The sequence below is a fragment of the Lampetra planeri genome, chromosome 38, assembly GCF_965212315.1.
Source record: "Lampetra planeri chromosome 38, kcLamPlan1.2.h2, whole genome shotgun sequence".
In the NCBI taxonomy this organism is placed as follows: domain Eukaryota; kingdom Metazoa; phylum Chordata; class Hyperoartia; order Petromyzontiformes; family Petromyzontidae; genus Lampetra; species Lampetra planeri.
The window spans coordinates 5,214,656-5,237,771 of record NC_136144.1 but is presented as its reverse complement, the minus strand read 5'-3'; the positions used below and the strand labels follow the sequence as shown (position 1 = coordinate 5,237,771).

The 23,116-nt window shown below is 53.9% G+C and overlaps 1 protein-coding gene across 1 annotated transcript in view; it reads right to left on the bottom strand.

Moving 5' to 3' along the window:
• Positions 1 to 339: 339 nt before the first annotated feature.
• The window catches only part of FGD6 (FYVE, RhoGEF and PH domain containing 6), a 63,289-nt gene continuing 40,512 nt past the window's right edge, over positions 340 to 23,116 (bottom strand). Inside the window, exons 18-24 of the mRNA XM_078612253.1 lie at positions 18,762 to 18,906; positions 15,987 to 16,130; positions 14,629 to 14,731; positions 9,183 to 9,316; positions 7,586 to 7,711; positions 7,053 to 7,192; positions 340 to 5,501 (exon numbers count right to left, since the gene is read on the bottom strand). Of these exons, the coding sequence (XP_078468379.1) occupies positions 5,435 to 5,501; positions 7,053 to 7,192; positions 7,586 to 7,711; positions 9,183 to 9,316; positions 14,629 to 14,731; positions 15,987 to 16,130; positions 18,762 to 18,906 (859 nt within the window). The 3' untranslated portion in view covers positions 340 to 5,434. The remainder of the gene's footprint in view (positions 5,502 to 7,052; positions 7,193 to 7,585; positions 7,712 to 9,182; positions 9,317 to 14,628; positions 14,732 to 15,986; positions 16,131 to 18,761; positions 18,907 to 23,116) is intronic.

Here is a 23,116-nt window from a genome sequence, read left to right as displayed (position 1 = left end):
CATGGACCCCTTCCTGCTATGACGTCTCCTTCTAACCAAGACTTCTAATTTCCTAACGGAATGTAAAGTTGCGTGTATGTTGAACCTCTTTTGCACCGTACACAGCCCAACGTGCTCATGGTGTAATTCACCTGCGTATATTGTCTACTCCACGTGCCCCCCCCCCCTCCTTCGCCTCTTCAGTGCAATTGCAAGAATGCGTTCCACCCATGCTTCTTTGCAGGCTTTTCGACGTTTTGTTCAATCCTTGTTTGATAATAATGGACCATGTTTTGAAACCATACCTCAGCACGAGCGACGTGACAGCCAAAACGCAACAAACCACACCGCTACACGTGCCGAGTTTGTGTGTAGTTTAATTTTAATATTTTAAAAAAGGTATTATTACACGTTTAAAACAACTGCCCCCCGGAAACAGCTTACTGCAACTGGAACGTCACTTTAGTTCAAACAAACAAACAAAATACACGCAGGCCAGGTGCTTCTTCATGAGCTAATTTCAAACGCGCTTTGTACACAATTAAGTTAGATGAAGCGTTCATATTTTACCCTTGTAAACAACGTGATCGCGCGAGTGCAACTTCACGCACGGCGAGCAGACACCCAGTGGCGTGGCACCAACGAGTGTGCAGGCGGTGCAACTGCACTGGAGGAGAGAGGAGGGGGGGGGCGGCGGTGCCCCCGGTGCCAAGTTGCAGAGAGTGGAGGGGAGATTGGACAAAGAGAGCGAGAGAGCGAGAGAGCGGCCCACCAACCCCTCCAATTCCATTCCTGGCACCGGAGCCCACTGCCAAACATGCCACTTGCACTCTCTCTCTCTCTCAGCTTGGCCAAATGGGATTCGTTGTTCGCATTGCCGTGCAGATTGGCCTCGGCGGAGACGAGAGAGGGCCCGGTCAGCCGTCAGGCTAACGCGGACGTGAGCAGGGGACAGACATTTTCAGCTCTCACCGCAAACCCAAAGGCACCGATGTATTTGCGTCTCTTTTAGGCCCCTTACGATATAAACTCGACGTGACCCGGGTGACCTTTGCAAAAGAGCCGATGTTCCTCCATGTGTCTCAATGGGAAGGGGGCGGGGGGTTGTTATGTGATCTCGTGGTCGAATCCAGGGACTGTACTGCTGCCACCTCCAGCCGCACGTGGCAAGGCTGTGGTGCGGCGTTTGGCGTGACTATCGAGTGCGCAGGCGGTGAAACTGCAACGGGGCCCAATGAATTCCTTTGCGTCAGGGCTCACGCCAACCATGCCACGCCGCTGCGGTACAGACTTGGTAGTGGCACGAAATTATATATTATAATTATTATTAGAAGGCACTATAGGTAGAATAATCGCCAACTTCCCACAGTTCAATGTGGCATTCTGGGGCCCACGTGAAAAAAAAAAATGACGATAACCGTCGACACACTGTAGGGAAGGGGGCCCTTCCTCTAAATCAGTGTCACTTCACGATGCGTTTCTAAAAAGCTTCCCTGTCTCTCGTCCGCCCAGCGGTATAAACGAGTCGGCCCAAAGTTAGTCGGTCGGCAGGTCGCGCGCGGTGGGGATTAAAGGGCGCGAGCACTCGCACGCACCTATTGCGAGAGACGCCTGGCAAGCGTGCAAGAGGAGCCCCTCTAGTGGAGACCAGCAGTGGCACGAGCGAGAAATTGCAGGACCGCACCTTTACCCATTTGATGCTAAAACGAGAACATACATCGGTGGTGCACCTTGATCACAGGATGGTGATGGGACCCCGCCACCTCTGCTGCTTAAGACGAGCCCAAGTAGTTAGTACTTTAGGCGAAAGTTCACAATAACAACTATCAAGATCAAAAGAACCTAGCAAAGGTGCACTTAAGAGCGCTGTAAAGGGCCAAAGACGAACAGCAGACTACGGAAGAGCAGACACGCGTAGGGGCAGGGAGGCGTGCGATGAGAATTCTGAACACACTGGAAACGTGCCCCTCGACCCACGCTGCCATCTAAAGTCCGGGCCACACCACGAGCAGTCAGTGTCCGTGCAACCAGACCGGCTCTTCAAGACCGCCACGTGAAACTTGAAAACAGCGTTGCCCCCGCAGCCGCTTTGTCCACGTTCCGAGCGAGTAGTTGTGCAGCGTGGGTGCGTGGCCACGCCCGTAACCGCACGGCTCCGCTCGTCCACGTCAGAATCGCGGCCGTGGAAATGTGCAGCGCGCGATCAAATCCGTCGCGAAAAAAATAACCCGCCGAGCAGAATCGGCGCTTGGAAGTCGAGTCTGTCTCTCCGCCGCGCAACTGCTCGCAATCCCGTTGCAGAGGACGCCCCACGCGCGGTACGCAACTCAGTTGCATGCAACCGAGTTTCGCGCAACTGACCGCTCAGGTGTGCGCCCGGATTTAGGAACGCACTGGACCCTGGTGAGAATTGAACACAAAGTTATGCTGATATGACAATCTTCAGAATTTGCGAATGTAGAAAAAAATGTAATACTTTAATTCGGACACTTCGTACGCGTTTTGTAGTGTGTACCTGCCAAACATCGATTTCCACAGTCAAGTAATCGCACACACGAGCTCAGGAAGCCGAAACGCGCGCCTCGAGTTTTAACTCCCGAGAGAACAGAGTGGGCTAAACGAAGCCGAAAACTGCGCTCGAGATTTTCCCGTTAGCTCGTTTTTTTTTTGTTCGTTTTAGATCTCGCGTGAAACGTACAGGGTGTTTGAAAAGGATGGACCCGATTTGAAATCGCGAGATCTCTGGAAACACGAACCGCCCATGAATGAAACTCTTACCACTTGAAAGGGCGGGGCATAGAGAGGGCGGGGCATAGATAGGGCGGGGCAAAGAGAGGGCGGGGCAAAGAGAGGGCGGGGCATGGAGAGGGCGGGGCATAGAGAGGGCGGGGCATAGAGTTTCAAATGATTACCGCTCGATGCCTCTCCCAGCGCACAAACAGCCCCTCGCCTCAGTCGTTCGCAAGATGTGACCCCGCAACACACAAGGGGCGTTTTGCGTTCTGCAGTTCAGCAAGACTGAATCCGTAATTGCGGTGCAGCGTGCGTTTCAACGGCGTTTTGGCATTGATCCGCCAATGTCAAAGAGCGTTCATCATTGGTACCGACAATTTGAGGAAACAGGCTGCTTATGTAAGGGGAAGAGCACAGGGTGACCACGCACCTCAGAGGAAAACGTGAGAAGAGAGGCGTTTGGGACGAATTCAACTATCGCCTCGATGTTGTCCGTACAGCCGGCGGAGGACACATAGAGCATTTATAAAATGGTTAGTAAAACTTGATAACTCATTAAACCGTTTGTAACTTTTTGTGTAATTGTAACATGTTGCCATCGTGAAATATACTGCTTTGAAATTGGATCCATCTATTTAGAACACCCTGTATTCTCGCTCGTTCATACGCGGTCGGGGCCGAGCGAGACCGCATGGTCCAATGTCGGAGATGACGACTCCCCTTAGAACTTCACAGAGCGGCGAGAGTTTGGCAACCGGCGAGAGTTTGGCAACCTACGGCACGGGGAGGCCTTCTCATCCACCGGTGGAATGAACATGGCAAATTGTTATTATGATGACGATCGCCCGCCGGCAAATAGTTACAGGGAAAAAAATCTACCGAAAAAATCTCTGCGACGAACGTGATATTAATATTAACACGAGGAACATCAGCCGATCCAATACTGCAGTTGTTCCCTTACTGAATCTGCAAATACTGCCATTAATATACAACACTAGCGAGTGTGGACGGATATAGTTACCGCAAACTCAAAAAACAATTAAAATGCCACAGCTGAGAGGCCTGCTCTCTGCCATACCGTCACGCAACTCAACGAGTAAACAACCTTCATCCAGCATCGTACCACCGTGCGCTAACCGCTGCGCCATCGCTCGTTTAGCGGCTGCAATCACGCGGCCGCCCAATTGTCCTCCGAAATGCAAATCAGTCGCTGTGTGCGCCGCACAAGCCCGATGATTGGTCAACGTGATCCACGTTGACACAGAGCGCTAACCCAAATTAAAATGGAGATGCGGTCTGTTCTCCTACAGCGCCGCGTGTCGTTTTCACGACGCGAATTGGATATAACGAGATGATGAATGGAGGAGGGAAGACATTTTTATAACGCGCATTCGAAGTGAATATGACGCTGATCGAGCGAACGGAAATGCGTCGCAGCGCGAGTAGGAACGAGCGGTTGTACGGCTGCCTCGTCGTAGCCTTGTCGCACAAGGCGTTGGGATGCTGCTGGATGCTTCTAAATGCTACCCACACGCCTCAATCTCTCTTCGACCTGCGTGCAAATCTCACGTGTTATCGCGGACTGTGCTTTAGCTCTACATTATTTACTTTAAAGCGACTTTCCCATAACGCGGTTATACGACTACTACCGCGTTATAGGAGAACACGACTGTACTGCGTGCATGTATGTGTGTGCATGCGTGCCTCACGTGACACGTCGAGGAATTATTCCAAATAAGAGATTCCTCTGTGTGTGTGCATCGCACGTGACTCGCACGTGACCCTTCATAGGTGCTCGCGAGCATCACGATCTCCCCCAACAGCACTTGCGACACGTCTGTAGGCAGGGGACTTTTGTCTTCTTCATCTCTGGCCCACAGAGAGCACGGATTCAAGTTCAGAGACCTCGAGCGCGGGTGTACGTTCCGCGTGACGTCGACAGCACTGCGTGCACCGTCACGTGATGTGGACGGCGCCAACTCGAAATAAGACGGGGATGGGGGGGGGGCGGGGTACGGGGTACGTGTTTAGCAATCATCCGGTATGTGCGACAAGCGTATAACGACTTCACCCGTGATTCAACGGAGAAGACGGGCAGCGGTGGAAAGGGGAAGCACGGTAGGACACAAGGAATGGAGTTTGGAAACTCTGGGGCCTACCCTGCAGCCGACACATTACAGCCTGAACCCGTCTCCCACGTACTCCCCCCGCTCAGCATCGCTATCATGAATCCCTACGGCGGTCGCACGACGCCGACCCGTCCACTCCCGCGACAAAAACCCCCGGGGAAATAATTAAGAATTTCGATTTAAAGCTTTCGTGACTGCAGGGATTCATCTTCTTGGTTCTTTCGGTAAAGTCGCGTAGAAGGGAAATAATAAAATAATAAAAATAAAACATCATAAAATTGTATTTTATTATGTTTTATTTGTATTATTTGACTTTACCGAAAGAACCAAGAAGAAAAATAATTCTGAGTTTTATTTCCGCACCCTCCCCACCTCAACCCCAACCCACGCGTTGATCGTGATACCCCGACTCGCGGCTGCACTCGGAGATGCGGGGAATCGTCGGTGCGAGGCTCGGGAGAGAAACGTCCGGCCGACACGGGGCTTCCGTCGTCACCACCGCCGCCACCGCCACCACCACCACCACCACCAACGCCGCCACCACCGCCGCCACCACCGCCAGCCGCCGGCAGTCGCAGACATGGGGCGCAGCATCAGAAAGGGGGTGAGAGCGGATCGCCGGTCTCCAGCACCGTGGCCGCCTTTATAGCCTCCGCCCACCTGCGGAGAAGGTGAGAAAACCCGGGAGACAGTCCGATCGTCAACCTTCGAGGCCATCGTCTTTAAAACTATTTAAACAATATTTATTTTACCAGGCAAGGCTCACCGATTCATAATAAAGGGTTTTGGGTTAGATCGCGTTATTTATAAATGTGTCGTAACCCTCCACCACCCAACATGGCCAAACAGTAAAAAATGTGTCACGTTTACAAAGGACAACATAATTAACTTCTTTAGCCCAATGGTGTGTTGAAGAGAGAATCAACAGCATTTAAAATGTGAGTACGACGTTTCGCTGGTAATTACAATCAGCTTCATCGGGCGATTTGCCAGAATGGTGAGGCTCTCCACTTGCTCCCGGTCTTAAATAGAGCAGCATCAGGGTGACGTCATCATTTAATTCAATAAGGTGCAGTGATTTCAGGCGGAGAGGGGGAGGGTATTGTAATTATATAGATTGGTAATCATTCAATTGTTATTCATTGGTATTTGTTTCCCTCATAAGGAATTGTAATTGTATTATATATTGTATTTATTTAATAATACGCTTCCAGGCCGCACTAAGCCTGTAGCTGTCAGAGCGATTCAAGTTATTTGTATTTCTCTCAATTTCAATGGATTCTCTAATTAGTCTTGGCCAGTAATAATTAGTTTTACACAACACTTCAACGTTATCAAAATCAATTGAGTGTCTTTGTTGACAAGCATGCTCTGCCACTGCCGACAGTTGTGTTTGAGATAATTTAATATTCCTTTGGTGTTGATTCGCTCTTTAACACACCGGTGGGCTAAAGAAGTGAATTATTTTGTCCTTTGTAAACGTTACACATTTTTTACTGTTTGGCCGTGTCGGGTGGTGGAGGATTACGACACATTTATAAATAACGCGATCTAATCCAAAAACCTTTACTCTTTGGTTCTTTCGGTAAAGTCACGTAGATGAAAAATAAAAATAATAATCCTTGCAGTGACGAAACTTCAAACCTAGAACCAAAAACCTTTATTATGAATAATATTGATCGCGAAAGCCTACGTGTTAAAAAGGCTCACTGAGCTATGTAGCTCTTTTTCGGAAATCACCTGGCCACAAATGATAGCTCAATGAAGTGGAAATTGACAGTTTACAAATACTCACACGATTCTAAATGGAGGGGAAAACCAGAGGGCCCCGAGAAAAATACAAGCGTCCACGGGGAGAGAAACACACAAACTCCACATATACAGCAGCAGGCTTTAGGGTGGGGATCGAACCCACGACCTCCTGTATACCAGGCGAGGTAGTTAACATCTTCTAGCCACCGTGATGATGATGAGAGAGAGAGACACGCAAACTCCAAATATACAGCAGCAGGCGTCAGGGTCGGGATCGAACCCACGACCTCCTGCACACCAGGCGAGGTAGTTAACATCTCCTAGCCAACGTGGTGTTTCAAGCTTGGCTGTAATCCGATTACTTAAGTCATCGATTACTCTACTGATTGTCGATTCGATTTCTCCACTGCCCCTGCCACCTTCCCCCCCCACCCCTCCCACCCCTCCCATGCCCCGGACCTGAGTGCGGTGGCGCTGTCCTCGGTGCGGAAGGCCCGGAAGAGCGTGGTTTTGTGGAAGAGCTGGAAGCTGCAGTCGCGAGCAGTGGGGCCCTGCACGGTGAAGCCCAGCAGAGGCTGGCTCTCCATCGCCACCACGTCCTGGCACGGGGAGACGGAGGAGACGGTGGACGAGGAGGTGGAAGATTAAGGAAGAGAGTAATGGTGGTAGAGGGAGGGAAGGAAGGAAGGAAGGGGAGGGGAGGGGAAGGGAGGGAAGGAGGGAGGGAGAGAGGGAGGAAGGGAAGGAGGGAGGGAGGTAAAAGAGGGAAGGGAGGAGGAAAACAATAAGATGGAAGGGGGTCATGAAGGAATTTGAAAATAAATCTAGATTGAAAACCAATTTCTTTAGAACTGCGTTTTGTGTTTAGTTTGTTGTCCTCCCCCCGCACCTCCGATTAGCGCCGTCGCCTACGCACGGTGCTTTAAGATGTTCAACATACGCACATACACACGTACACACGCACACACGCATGTATACAAGCACGCACGCACCTCGCTGGCGGCGTACGTGTACAGGACCTTGTCCTTCACCACGAACCAGAGGCGCCGCCACGGCTTACGGTTGTCCTTGGAGCGCTGGAGGTAGCCGCTCATCGACGAGCCCTCGGTGCCCGCCACCTGCGGGCGCGACACGCGCACGGGCGGGCAGTTGCGACACGCGCACGGGCGGGCAGTTGCGACACGCGCGCACGCAAACGCACGGGCGGGGCACGCGCACGCACAAGCACGCCGCACGCGACGTGCACGTGTTCGCGCACGGGCAGGTGGTTATGACACGCATGCATGCACGCACATAACGCAGGTACGCACACGCGAGAACGCACACGCAGGCAGGCACACACGTGACACGTACGCGCACGCACAAATGCACGTGTGTGTGTGTGCGCATGTGTACTGGTTAGCGCGCTGCGCTATGAACCCGGCGACCCGGGTTCGAGTCCCGCTCACGGCCAACGCCGGTAATGATGATTTGAACCGGATCTGGGCATCCCCTAGGTAGACTCACCCTCAAATGAGTACCTGGTGCGATGTGTAGTAAACATCGCCACTGGGGAGACAAAGGCGGTCGGGCGTGGTGCTGGCCACCCACCCCCTCGTGTACCGTTCCGGCCTTCATAGGTACTCGCTAACAGCACCTGCCCCGATTTAAAGCTTTCGTGACTGCAGGGATTCATCTTCTTGGTTCTTTCGGTAAAGTCACGTAGAAGGGAAATAATAAAATAATAAAAATAAAACATAATAAAATAATTCTCACGACGTTTCGGCCACAACGCAAGCAGCCGTCTTCACCTGACTTTACCGAAAGAACCAAGAAGAAGCACCTGCCCCGACAGTCTGTTACAGGGTACACGGGGGATCTCCATTCTTCGTTTGTGCCTCCATCTGTTTGGCAGCGGTTGCCAGCACAGCAGCGCCCTCGCCGGCCGTGCCGGCCCTCAAGAGGCGCTCGCTAACAACGCTCGCTCCAGCGGCCTGTCAACGGCTACCCGGTGGGGCTGGCGCGAGGGGAAGCCCTCGCCTTGGCGTCCGTCTGGGCGTCTGCGCAGCACGGTGTCCGTCCGTCCGCCTGCGGGATGGGCTGTCTGCACGCGCGGGGCATCCGTCGCAGTCTGCCGTGCGCCAGAGGTCGCAAACGGATTTTGATTCCTTACCCGCACCCGTACCTGGCCACACCAGGGTCGCAACCGGGTACCCGTACCCGTACCCTACCCGATACCCGGCTACCCGTACCCGGCCGGGTATCGGGTAGGGTACGGGTATCGGGTATCCGATTGCAACCTCTGGGATGAAGCCATGTTGCAGGCGCGGGTCGGTTGATTCTAGGAACTTGAATTGTGAGAAGAGACAAGACGTTGGGAAATGAGTGACAAACGGTGACTCACGGCCTACCCGTACCCGTACCCGGCCGCACCAGGGTCGCAAACGGGTACCCGTACCCGGCCGGGTACGGGTAGCCAGGTATCGGGTAGGGTACGGGTATCGGTTACCCGGTTGCGACCTCTGCCGTGCGCCTTGCCGGCCTTCACAGGGGCTACGTTGGAGCGGGGGTGGCGGGCCGAGGGGGGGGGGGGCGGGGGTCTGTTGGCACCTGCTGGAGTGCCGCGGGAACCCTCTTGAGTTTGCGTCCGGGCGAGGGGGTGATGCTGTGCAGCACCGACGACAGCGCCCCCCCCGGCGAGCGGCTCTGAGACGGGGGACTCCGCCCCAGCAGCACCGTCTCGTCTGTCCACGCCGCCAGGGAGACAGCGTCACTCGCGACAGCCGTGGGGGGAGCACGGGGGGTGGGGGGGTAGAGCGAGAGAGTGCGTGGGGGGGAGTAGAGTGAGATGAGAGGGGAGAGGTAGGAGAGTGCGTGGACGGGAGTAGAATGAGATGAGAGGGGAGAGGTAGGAGAGCGCGTGGAGGGGATTAGAGCGAGATGAGAGGGGAGAGGTAGGAGAGTGCATGGAGGGGAGTAGAGTGAGATGAGAGGGGAGAGGTAGGAGAGTGCGTGGACAGGAGTAGAATGAGATGAGAGGGGAGAGGTAGGAGAGCGCGTGGAGGGGATTAGAGCAAGATGAGAGGGGAGAGGTAGGAGAGTGCATGGAGGGGAGTAGAGTGAGATGAGAGGGGAGAGGTAGGAGAGTGCGTGGAGGGGAGTAGAGTGAGATGAGAGGGGAGAGGTAAGGAGAGTGCGTGGAGGGGAGTAGAGTGAGATGAGAGGGGAGAGGTAAGGAGAGTGCGTGGACGGGAGTAGAATGAGATGAGAGGGGAGAGGTAGGAGAGCGCGTGGAGGGGAGTAGAGTGAGATGAGAGGGGAGAGGTAGGAGAGTGCGTGGAGGGGAGTAGAGTGAGATGAGAGGTAGGAGAGTGCATGGAGGGTAGTAGAGTGAGATGAGAGGGGAGAGGCAGGAGAGTGCGTGGAGGGGAGTAGAGTGAGATGAGAGGGGAGAGGTAGGAGAGTGTGTAGAGGGGAGTGAGATGAGAGGGGAGAGGTAAGGAGAGTGCGTGGACGGGAGTAGAATGAGATGAGAGGGGAGAGGTAGGAGAGTCTGTGGAGGGGAGTAGAGTGAGATGAGAGGGGAGAGGTAGGAGAGCGCGTGGAGGGGATTAGAGCGAGATGAGAGGGGAGAGGTAGGAGAGTCTGTGGAGGGGAGTAGAGTGAGATGAGAGGGGAGAGGTAGGAGAATGCATGGAGAGGAGTAGAGTGAGATGAGAGGTAGGAGAGTGCATGGAGGGTAGTAGAGTGAGATGAGAGGGGAGAGGCAGGAGAGTGCGTGGAGGGGAGTTGAGTGAGATGAGAGGGGAGAGGTCGGAGTGTGCATGGAGGGGAGTAGAGTGAGATGAGAGGGGAGAGGTAGGAGAGCGCGTGGAGGGGAGTAGAGTGAGATGAAAGGGGAGAGGTAGGAGAGTGCATGGAGGGGAGTAGAGTGAGATGAGAGGGGAGAGGTAGGAGAGCACGTGGAGGGGAGTAGAGTGAGATGAGAGATGAGAGGTAGGAGAGTGCGTGGCGGGGAGTAGAGTGAGATGAGATGGGAGAGGTAGGAGAGTGTGTGGAGGGGAGTGAGATGAGAGGGGAGAGGTAGGAAAGTGCGTGGAGGGGAGTAGAGTGAGATGAGAGGGGAGAGGTAGGAGAGTGCGTGGAGGAGAGTAGAGTGAGATAAGAGATGAGAGATAAGAGAGTGCGTAGAGGGGAGTAGAGTGAGATGAGAGGGGAGAGGTAGGAGAGTGAGTGGAGGGGAGTAAAGTGAGATGAGAGGGGAGAGGTAGGAAAGTGCGTGGAGAGGGAGTGAGATGAGAGGGGAGAGGTAGGAGAGTGCGTGGATGGGAGTAGAATGAGATGAGAGGGGAGAGGTAGGAGAGCGCGTGGAGGGGAGTAGAGTGAGATGAGAGAGGAGAGGTAGGAGAGTGCGTGGAGGGGAGTAGAGATGAGAGGAAAGGGGTAGGAGAGTGCGTGGAAGGGAGTAGAGTGAGATGAGAGGGGAGAGGCAGGAGAGGGCGTGGAGGGGAGTAGAATGAGATGAGAGGGGAGAGGTAGGAGAGTGCGTGGAGGGGAGTAGAGTGAGATGAGAGGGGAGAGGCAGGAGAGGGCGTGGAGGGGAGTAGAGTGAGATGAGAGGGGAGAGGTAGGAGAGCGCGTGGAGGGGAGTAGAGTGAGATGAGAGGGGAGAGGTAGGAGAGTGTGTGGAGGGGAGTAGAGTGAGATGAGAGGGGAGAGGTAGGAGAATGCGTGGAGGGGAGTAGAGTGAGATGAGAGGTAGGAGAGTGCATGGCGGGTAGTAGAGTGAGATGAGAGGGGAGAGGCAGGAGAGTGCGTGGAGGGGAGTAGAGTGAGATGAGAGGGGAGAGGTAGGAGAGTGCGTGGAGGGGAGTAGAGTGAGATGAGAGGGGAGAGGTAGGAGAGTGCGTGGAGGGGAGTAGAGTGAGATGAGAGAGGAGAGGTAGGAAAGTGTGTGGAGGGGAGTAGAGTGAGATGAGAGGGGAGAGGCAGGAGAGTGCGTGGAGGGGAGTTGAGTGAGATGAGAGGGGAGAGGTAGGAGATTGCATGGAGGGGAGTAGAGTGAGATGAGAGGGGAGAGGTAGGAGAGCGCGTGGAGGGGAGTGGAGTGAGATGAAAGGGGAGAGATAGGAGAGTGCATGGAGGGGAGTGGAGTGAGATGAGATGGGAGAGGTAGGAGAGTGTGTGGAGGGGAGTAGAGTGAGATGAAATGGGAGAGGTAGGAGAGTGCATGGAGGGGAGTAGAGTGAGATGAGAGGGGAGAGGTAGGAGAGTGCATGGAGGGGAGTAGAGTGAGATGAGAGGGGATAGGTAGGAGAGTGTGTGGAGGGGAGTAGAGTGAGATGAAAGGGGAGAGGTAGGAGAGTGCATGGAGGGGAGTAGAGTGAGATGAGAGGGGAGAGGTAGGAGAGTGCGTGGAGGGGAGTAGAGTGAGATGAGAGAGGATAGGTAGGAGAGTGCGTGGAGGGGAGTAGAGTGAGATGAGAGGTAGGAGAGTGCGTGGAGGGGAGTAGAGTGAGATGAGAGGGGAGAGGTAGGAGAGTGTGTGGAGGGGAGTAGAGTGAGATGAGAGGGGAGAGGTAGGAAAGTGCGTGGAGGGGAGTGAGATGAGAGGGGAGAGGTAGGAGAGTGCGTGGAGGGGAGTAGAGTGAGACGAGAGGTAGGAGAGTGCGTGGAGGGGAGTAGAGTGAGATAAGAGATGAGAGATACGAGAGTGCGTAGAGGGGAGTAGAGTGAGATGAGAGGGGAGAGGTAGGAGAGTGAGTGGAGGGGAGTAGAGTGAGATGAGAGGGGAGAGGTAGGAAAGTGCGTGGAGAGGGAGTGAGATGAGAGGGGAGAGGTAGGAGAGCGCGTGGAGGGGAGTAGAGTGAGATGAGAGAGGAGAGGTAGGAGAGTGCGTGGAGGGGAGTAGAGTGAGATGAGAGGGGAGAGGTAGGAGAATGCGTGGAGGGGAGTAGAGTGAGATGAGAGGTAGGAGAGTGCATGGAGGGTAGTAGAGTGAGATGAGAGGGGAGAGGCAGGAGAGTGCGTGGAGGGGAGTTGAGTGAGATGAGAGGCGAGAGGTAGGAGAGTGCATGGAGGGGAGTAGAGTGAGATGAGAGGGGAGAGGTAGGAGAACGCGTGGAGGGGAGTAGAGTGAGATGAAAGGGGAGAGGTAGGAGAGTGCATGGCGGGGAGTAGAGTGAGATGAGAGGGGAGAGGTAGGAGAGTGCGTGGAGGGGAGTAGAGTGAGACAAGAGGTAGGAAAGTGAGTGGAGGGGAGTAGAGTGAGATGAGAGGTAGGAGAGTGCGTGGAGGGGAGTAGAGTGAGATGAGAGGGGAGAGGTAGGAGAGTGCGTGGAGGGGAGTAGAGTGAGACAAGAGGTAGGAAAGTGAGTGGAGGGGAGTAGAGTGAGATGAGAGATGAGAGGTAAGAGAGTGCGTGGAGGGGAGTAGAGTGAGATGAGAGGGGAGAGGTAGGAGAGTTAGTGGAGGGGAGTAGAGTGAGATGAGAGGGGAGAGGTAGGAAAGTGCGTGGAGGGGAGTGAGATGAGAGGGGAGAGGTAGGAGAGTGCGTGGAGGGGAGTAGAGTGAGACGAGAGGTAGGAGAGTGCGTGGAGGGGAGTAGAGTGAGATGAGAGGGGAGAGGCAGGAGAGTGCGTGGAGGGGAGTTGAGTGAGATGAGAGGGGAGAGGTAGGAAAGTGCGTGGAGGGGAGTGAGATGAGAGGGGAGAGGTAGGAGAGTGCGTGGAGGGGAGTAGAGTGAGACGAGAGGTAGGAGAGTGCGTGGAGGGGAGTAGAGTGAGATGAGAGGGGAGAGGCAGGAGAGTGCGTGGAGGGGAGTAGAGTGAGACGAGAGGTAGGAGAGGCAGGAGAGTGCGTGGAGGGGAGTAGAGTGAGATGAGAGGGGAGAGGCAGGAGAGTGCGTGGAGGGGAGTAGAGTGAGATAAGAGATGAGAGATAAGAGAGTGCGTAGAGGGGAGTAGAGTGAGATGAGAGGGGAGAGATAGGAGAGTGAGTGGAGGGGAGTAGAGTGAGATGAGAGGGGAGAGGTAGGAAAGTGCGTGGAGAGGGAGTGAGATGAGAGGGGAGAGGTAGGAGAGTGCGTGGAGGGGTGTAGAGTGAGATGAGAGGGGAGAGGCAGGAGAGGGCGTGGAGGGGAGTAGATTGAGATGAGAGGGGAGAGGTAGGAGAGTGCGTAGAGGGGAGTAGAGTGAGATGAGAGGGGCGAGATAGGAGAGCGCGTGGAGGGGAGTAGAGTGAGATGAGAGGGGAGAGGTAGGAGAGTGCGTGGAAGGGAGTAGAGTGAGATGAGAGGGGAGAGGCAGGAGAGGGCGTGGAGGGGAGTAGATTGAGATGAGAGGGGAGAGGTAGGAGAGTGCGTAGAGGGGAGTAGAGTGAGATGAGAGGGGCGAGATAGGAGAGCGCGTGGAGGGGAGTAGAGTGAGATGAGTGGGGAGAGGTAGGAGAGTGCGTGGAGGGAGTAGAGTGAAATGAGAGGGGAAAGGTAGGAGAGTGCGTGGAGGGGAGTAGAGTGAGATGAGAGAGGAGAGGTAGGGGAGTGTATGGAGGGGAGTAGAGTGAGACGAGAGGGGAGAGGTGGAAGACTGCGTGGGGGGGAGTAGAGTGAGACGAGAGGGGAGAGGTAGGAGAGTGCGTGGAGGGGAGTAGAGTGAGATGAGATGGGATAGGTAGGGGAGTGTGAGGAGGGTAGTAGAGTGAGATAAGAGGGGAGAGGTAGGAGAGTGCGTGGAGGGGAGTAGAGTGAGATGAGTGGGGAGAGGTAGGAGAATGCATGGAGGGGAGTAGAGTGAGATGAGAGGGGAGAGGTAGGAGAGCGCGTGGAGGGGACTGGAGTGAGATGAGCGGGGAGAGGTAGGAGAGTGTGAGGAGGGTAGTAGAGTGAGATAAGAGGGGAGAGGTAGGAGAGTGCAGGGAGGGGAGTAGAGTGAGATGAGAGGGGAGAGGTAGGAGAGTGCATGGAGGGGAATGGAGTGAGATGAAAGGGGAGAGGTAGGAGAGTGCGTGGAGAGGAGTAGAATGAGATGAGAGGGGAGAGGTAGGGGCCTTCACCGACCGCGTTTGCCGAGCGATGCGTAGCACTGGTCGCACACGCGCTCTGGACGATCCTTGCGGTACTTGAGCGGGTACCGGTGGTAGGAGCAGCCCTGGCAGATGATCTGAATCCCCCCCGTGAGAATACACCGACGGGGTGGGGGTGGTGCGGTGGGTCAGGGGTCGTGGTGGTGGGGGGGGCGGGAGGAGCGAAATAAATGCAAGCAGGCGACGAGGGTTACTTATCTCTGCGCCGTTTCCTGCGTAACCGCGGCGCTATCGGCGGGCGCACAGACATTGCCAGTGCCAACGGCGCGTCGGATCCCAGCCGCACGACGCTCCCTCGGTTGTTGGGACTTTTGTCGGTTTAAACGTCGCCGTTGGTTTATTTTTACGTCATGTCGGTTACCCAGTTCGCTCCTGCAAAGGAGGCCCTCTCCTTACCCCGGGTCTCTTGAGTTCTCAAGCTGGTCACGCAAGATCAACTCGAACTCAAACTCGCTCGCTTACACACTCGCTATCATCTCGCCCATTAATTTAGCCACTCACACGGTCGCTCATTCGCTCGCTCATTCGCCCAGCGTGGAGAGATGCGTGCTAGGAATTACGCTGAGAGGAACATGTGGATTAGAGAACACGCCCGTGTCAATAATGACCTCATCCTAACTAAGCAAACAGATGTGTGTTTTTTGTTATATCTTGCAGCAAGTACATACGGAACAACAAAGACCTACTACCCCTTTGCTTGACCAAAACATACAGATCTCCTACCGAAGCAATGAGGCAATTCACCAGCAGACTTGCCGATAAACACCCGCTACACTACGTCCACCGACGATCCCTTAAGTGACGTCATACCTCACCGTTACGTGGAGTGAGCGGGGCTGGGCGGAACGCGCGATCGACTATAAACATTTTTTTTTATTTGACCAGGTAAGGCCCACTGAGCTACGTAGTTCTTTTTCAGGAGCGAACTGGACATCACAAATGACAGCTCAACGAAGCTGCTTATCGTCACGTGGAAATTTATAGCAGCCAAGTACTCTAAACGGGTGACGTCGATTCTAAACATGGAGGGGGAAAACCCAGAGGACCTGGAGAAAAAAATCCACGCAACCTCAGGGGGAGAGAGAGAGAGAGACGCAAACTCCAAATATACAGCAGCAGGCGTCGTCATGGTCGGGATCGAACCAATGACCTCTGGCAAACCAGTAGTCAACATCTCCTAGCCACTGTAATGAAGAATGAGAGAGACACGCAACTCCAAATATACAACAAGTGTCATCAGGGTCGGGATCGAACCCACGACCTCCTGCATGTCAGACGAGTTAGTTAATATCTCATAGCCACCGTGGCGCCGTGAGGGACGTCGCGAATCACCTTGCCGCAGGCTCGGCAGTGGTGCCTACGCCAGGTGAGCGTGAAGTCGCAGGTGCAGATCATGCACATGGTGACGCGCGAGTCGGGGATCCAGATGGGAGCCTTGTGTCCCAGCTGGGACTCGGAGCGCTGGAACGTGTCCATCTGCAGAGGGCGGCGGGGCCGCGGGAAGGACGGGGGGGGGAGGGGTGGGAACGCGCAAGTTTAAAGTTCAAGTTTATTTGGGGTTTCTAATAATAATTTTGAATTGTTGGAATTTGTAACGCGCCCAGTTTGCGGTCACTCTGGGAGACTGCGATTCTTATTTTTGGATGTTAGGGGGAATGACGAACACCGAAGGCACAGAGGGGCTGAGTGAACATCGTCACGGACGATGCGAAACTGCCAATCTGTAGGGACCAGAAGAAGTGCAATTTAGAGAAATGGCATATCCAGCCATTGTCGCATCTTCAAGGCCCTGGTTTCTCCCAGGATTTGGCTGGAATTTCGCTGGTGGGGGGGGGGGGTGCGGGGGGTGGTCCATCCATTTTGATGCATTGGGCTACAGAGGGTGACCTCCGTTTGACTGACGGAAGGAGATTTGTTGACGGGTCTTTTTTGAGGGTGTGTTTTTTTGCTGTGTCAGTACAGTACAACACCGTGGGATGGATGTCACACGGGAAAAGGTGTCAATATGTTGAATGTCTTGTATAAAAAAAAAGAGACGCCACGCAACAAAAGACGAAAAAACTGGCGATGGGACGGTGGTGGTACAGCAATAACGCGGTGATGGTAACGTCCACGGAAGGGCGGTGGTGACATCTTTTTATTAGTATTATTATAATAATACTCCTAATATGAAGTTCGCTCGTTTCTCAGTCCGCTTGTCCTGGCGAGGGTCGCGGCGGCAGCAGCGTGTCGAGTAGTGATGGTCCAGACCTCCCTTTCCCTGGCAAGACTCCAGCACTACTACACTATACACTACTTTACACTGCCCTGTACACTACAATACACTGCTATACACTGCACTGCTATACACTGCACTACTATACACTACACTATTATACACTACACTCTACACTACTATACACTACACTGTACACTACACTACTATACACTACACTATACACTACTATACACTACACTATACACTGCACTGCTATACACTACACTATTATACACTACACTATACACTACTATACACTACACTATACACTACACTAAACATTACTATACACTACAATATACACTATTATACACTACACTACTATACACTGCTATACACTACACTGCTGTACACTACTACACAGCTACACTACAGTATATACTACACTACAATACACTATTACACTACACTATACACTACTACACACAACTACACTACACTACACACAACTACACTACACTACTACACACAGACATTAGCTCTCCCTGGGGCAGTCTACCAGGGGGCATCTAATACTAAGTTATAGTCATCATTATTTCCCTTTTTTATCCAAGAAAGCCACACTGAGTAGTAGGGCCCTTTCTCAGGGGGGGGTCCTGGCATTGGGTTTTCATTTCAAGACGAGTTCTTTATTTTGATCATAATTATTATTATTAATCACGTGTGTGAAATGAAAACAGGGCGCACTGATTAAAAAAGCCCACGCCTTGCGAGAGGGGACAACGCTCAATCCCCGTACAGACGGAAACAGATGGCGATTCATCCACTCGCTGTAGCGCCTCCTGCTGGCGAGCTCAGGGTCAGGCACCGCCTCCTCGACACCCACTGGACGGGAATTTCGCAACAACGTCTGTGTATGCGGTGATCCACCAACCCCCCTCTCTGCTGCTGCTGCCTCCGCAGCGCTGGATCACTACAGGGAGCCACATGCAGCGACGTAGCCACCACCGCCACCACCGCCACCACCACCACCACCACCACTACCACCGCCGCCACCACCGCCACTACCACCACCGCCGCCGCCACCACCATCACCGCCACCACCACTGCCGCCACCACCACTGCCACCACCACCACCGCCACTGCCACCACCACCACCGCCACCACCACCGCCGCCACCACCACTGCCACCACCACCACCACCGCCACCACCACCACCACTGCCACCACCACCACCGCTGCCACCACCACCGCTGCCACCACCACCGCCGCCACCACCACTGCCACCACCACCACTGCCACCACCACCACCACTGCCACCACCACCGCTGCCACCACCACCGCTGCCACCACCACTGCCACCACCACTGCCACTACCACCGCCACCACCACCACTACCACCACCACTGCCACCAAAGGCAAAGACCCCCCCCCCCCGCCGTCCCGTGTAGCCTTAACAGACTGTTGGGGCAAGTGCTGTGAGCAAGTAGCACCTATGGAGGCCGGCACGGCACACGAGGGGGTGGGTTGCCAGCACCATGCTCAGTCGCCTTTGTCTCATTTGAGGCTGAGTCGACCTAGGGGAAGAGGCCCAAGACCGGTTCAGATCATCGTCAGTGGTGTTGGCCGTGAGCAGGAATCGAACTCGGGGTCGCCGGGTTCACTAGCCACCACCGCCACCACCGCCACCACCACCGCCACCACAGCCACCACCGCCACCACCGCCACCACCGCCACCACCGCCACCCAGCTAAGAAGACTCACCTGGCCGCTGCCGCCGTCACCGCCACCGTCACCACCGTCACCACCACCACTGCCGCCACCACCGCCACCACCGCCACCACCGCCACCACCACCGTCACCACCACCGCCACCACCGCCACTACAGCCACCCGGCTAAGAAGACTCACCTGGCCGCTGCCGCCGTCACCGCCACCGTCACCACCGTCACCACCGGCGCCTCCGCAGGTGTGGGTGAAGGAGATGCGCTTGCGTGTGTAGTCGTCGATGGCGCGGGAGATCGCCAGCAGCCACTCGTCCCGCTCGCTCGCCGAGCTTGACGGAGGAGGGGGGGGGGGTGGGGGGGGGTCACAGGGCGATCGTCAGCCCACGTCCGTCATGAGCGCCGGGAGATCCGGCACAGGGCACCGGCGATTCGTTCGTCGGAGGCACCGGGTTAGCGCACGCGTCGGTGAATCGGTTACAAACGTCAGCGCCGGATGGGCCGCGTCTCTCGTTCATCTTGCTGCCTACATCACTCTCATCTCACTCCATCTCTCTCTCTCTCTAGCCTCCATCTCTTCTGTAATCTCACTCGTAGTTTATAAATCAAACTCGCCTTTTGCACGTCCAAGGACCGGGTGTATTGCAGTAAATCTGAAACTTGCAATGGAAAAGCAGACCGCGACGTGACATTCATTACATCAATTCGTGTGCAATTTGTAAGGGCGCGGTGACACAGACCCATTTCATTTTAAGGTTATAATCCCTCGTTCATCGTGACGTCCTTTTTACTTCGATGTCTCAACAGCGTCACGGAGATCGCGTGACGTGAGGGTTCTGCCTTTGTAGTCAGGGCTGTGAGTTGACGCTGAGGAGGGGGGAGGAGGCGCCTCGGCCCCATGTGGAGTGACGTCACCCACTAATTATTATGAATGGGGGGGGGGGGTGTCCATTTGGGGGACGTCACCTGCTCATGATTATTAATGCGGGAGGCTGGTCGATGTGGAGTGACGTAACGAGCGTTAAGGACATTCCTGGGCGATTATGGGTGGGGGTGGGGGCTTAGGGAATTCCGTCTGCGGTGAGAAGTTTGCGGCTTTGTGGTGCGTGGAGGAAAACCACCACCATCACCACCACCACACGCTCTGAGGCTCCGCGCAGATGGATGTAAGAATCCGTCGCTGTAATGCCATCTACTGGATGAAGCATTATAGCTTTTGTAGGATAATTGGTTTTTTACCCTTCTATCTGGCAACAAAACTGACACCTTTTTACAAGGAGTCATGTTTGCATAGACCGCAATACCTGCAGTCATAATACAAACAAAAGACATAACTCTGATAATGTGCACTGTCCAACCCATGTGAGACTAGGTTCTAAGGAAAGCTGTCTCGGGTGTGGACCAATCAACTTCAAGGACAGTGCACATTATCAGATTTATGTCTTTTGTTTGCATTATGACTGCAGGTATTGCGGTCTATGCAAACATGACTCCTTGTAAAAAGGTGTCAGTTTTGTTGCCAGAGAGAAGGGTAAAAAACCAATTATCATATTTTTACTGGCAAATAAGGTTCCCATAGTGTAGAAGCTTATGTAGGAATCCACAAAAACCCGGAACACACAACACACAACAAAAAGCCACGCATAAGAGTGCGCGGTAACGCTCAAGGCTCTGCACGGATGGATTCGAGAATCTGTGGCCATCTTGGCGCCTCGTGGCCACCTCGCCGCCTCTCGTCCCAGTACTCGCCCCAGGCCTCGACCTCGACTCACCTTCTGAAACAGTAAAAGTCGGCCGCAAAGTCCGTCCACGTCTTCGCTTTACCACTCGCACTCCTCCGGACGCGACATTTAAAACTAAACTATTTGTGTTTTTATTTTATTTTGGCAGCTAAGCCCCCTACCGAGTTATGCCGCTCTTTTTCAGAAGCGACCTGGGCCACACAACGAAGCGGCGTATCATCGTCGTCGTGAGAGAGACACGCAAACTCCACATACACAGCAACAGGCGTCGTCAGGGTCGGGATCAACCCCACGACCTCCTGTATACCAGACGAGGTAGTTAACATCTCCTAGCCACCGTGATGATGATGAGGGTGAGAGAGACACGCAAACTCCTAATATCCAGGCGTTGTCAGGGTTGTGATCGACCCCACGACCTCCTGTATACCAGGCGAGGTAGTTAACATCTCCTAGCCACCGTGATGATGATGAGGGTGAGAGAGACACGCAAACTCCTAATATCCAGGCGTTGTCAGGGTCGTGATCGACCCCACGACCTCCTGTATACCAGGCGAGGTAGTTAACATCTCCTAGCCACCGTGATGATGATGAGGGTGAGAGAGACACGCAAACTCCTAATATCCAGGCGTTGTCAGGGTCGTGATCGACCCCACGACCTCCTGTATACCAGGCGAGGTAGTTAACATCTCCTAGCCACCGTGATGATGATGAGGGTGAGAGAGACACGCAAACTCCTAATATCCAGGCGTTGTCAGGGTCGTGATCGACCCCACGACCTCCTGTATACCAGGCGAGGTAGTCACCACGGCGCGCGTGCAGAACCACAACGGACATGAATCTCAATTTGGTAAACGCGCTGCCACCGTCGCCTTCGCAACCGAACCATTCCGGTGTTCGCCGCGGACTCTCGTCGCCGCCCCCCCCCACCCCCCCGTGTTTCGAGGTCACAAAAGAAGCTTTGTGTCTCCTTAGCCGTTCAGCTGCCACACCTGGGTTCAATAAGGGACCGCGGCGGCTCCCTCGCGCCTCGGCATTCCTCATCCCTCTCGCTTTCGCTCTCTCTCTCCCTCGGACGAAACTAAAATGCGAACCATTCCGCTCTTGCGTTTGCCAGAGATACGCTCAGGAGCAAAGTAGCACGGCGAGAGGGCTTCGGCAGGGAGAGAGTTCGTGTTTCTGTTCCTCCTCCTCCGTTGAAGGAGTGCAGACCACAGTGGCTTTACTGTAGACTAATATTGGACCCATAGACTAACACTGGACCCATAGACTAATACTGGACCCATAAACTAACACTGGACCCATAGACTAACACTGGACCCGTAGACTAACACTGGACCCATAGACTAACACTGGACCCATAGACTAACACTGGACCCATAGACTAACACTGGACCCATAGACTAACACTGGACCCATAGACTAACACTGGACCCATAGACTAACACTGGACCCATAGACTAACACTGGACCCTTAGACTAAGACTGGACCCATAGACTAACACTGGACCCATAGACTAACACTGGACCCATAGACTAACACTGGATCCATAGACTAACACTGGATCCATAGACTAACACTGGACCCATAGACTAACACTGGATCCATAAACTAACACTGGACCCATAGACTAACACTGGACCCATAGACTAACACTGGACCCGTAGACTAACACTGGACCCATAGACTAAGACTGGACCCATAGACTAACACTGGACCCATAGACTCACACTGGACCCATAGACTAACACTGGACCCATAGACTAACACCGGACCCATAGACTAACACTGGACCCGTAGACTAACACTGGACCCATAGACTAACACTGGACCCATATACTAAGACTGGACCCATAGACTAACACTGGACCCATAGACTCACACTGGACCCATAGACTAACACTGGACCCATAGACTAACACCGGACCCATAGACTAACACTGGACCCGTAGACTAACACTGGACCCATAGACTAACACCGGACCCATAGACTAACACTGGACCCATAGACTAAGACTGGACCCATAGACTAACACTGGACCCATAGAACTAACAGTGGACCCATAGACTAACACCGGACCCATAGACTAACACTGGACCCATAGACTAAGACTGGACCCATAGACTAACACTGGACCCATAGACTAACACTGGACCCATAGACTCACACTGGACCCATAGACTAACACTGGACCCATAGACTCACACTGGACCCATAGATTAACACTGGACCCATAGACTAACACCGGACCCGTAGACTAACACTGGACCCGTAGACTAACACTGGACCCATAGACTAACACTGGACCCATAGACTAACACTGGACCCATAGACTAACACTGGACCCATAGACTAACACTGGACCCATAGACTAACACTGGACCCATACACTAATACTGGACCCATAGACTAACACTGGACCCATAGACTAACACTGGACCCATAGACTAACACCGGACCCATAGACTAACACCGGACCCATAGACTAACACTGGACCCATAGACTAACACTGGACCCATAGACTAACACTGGACCCATAGACTAACACTGGACCCATAGACTAACACTGGACCAATAGACTAACACTGGACCCATAGACTAACACATGGACCCATAGACTAACACTGGACCCATAGACTAATGCTGGACCCATAGACTAACACTGGACCCATAGACTAACGCTGGACCCATAGACTAACACTGGACCCATACACTAACACTGGACCCATACACTAACACTGGACCCATACACTAACACTGGACCCATAGACTAACACTGGACCCATAGACTAACACTGGA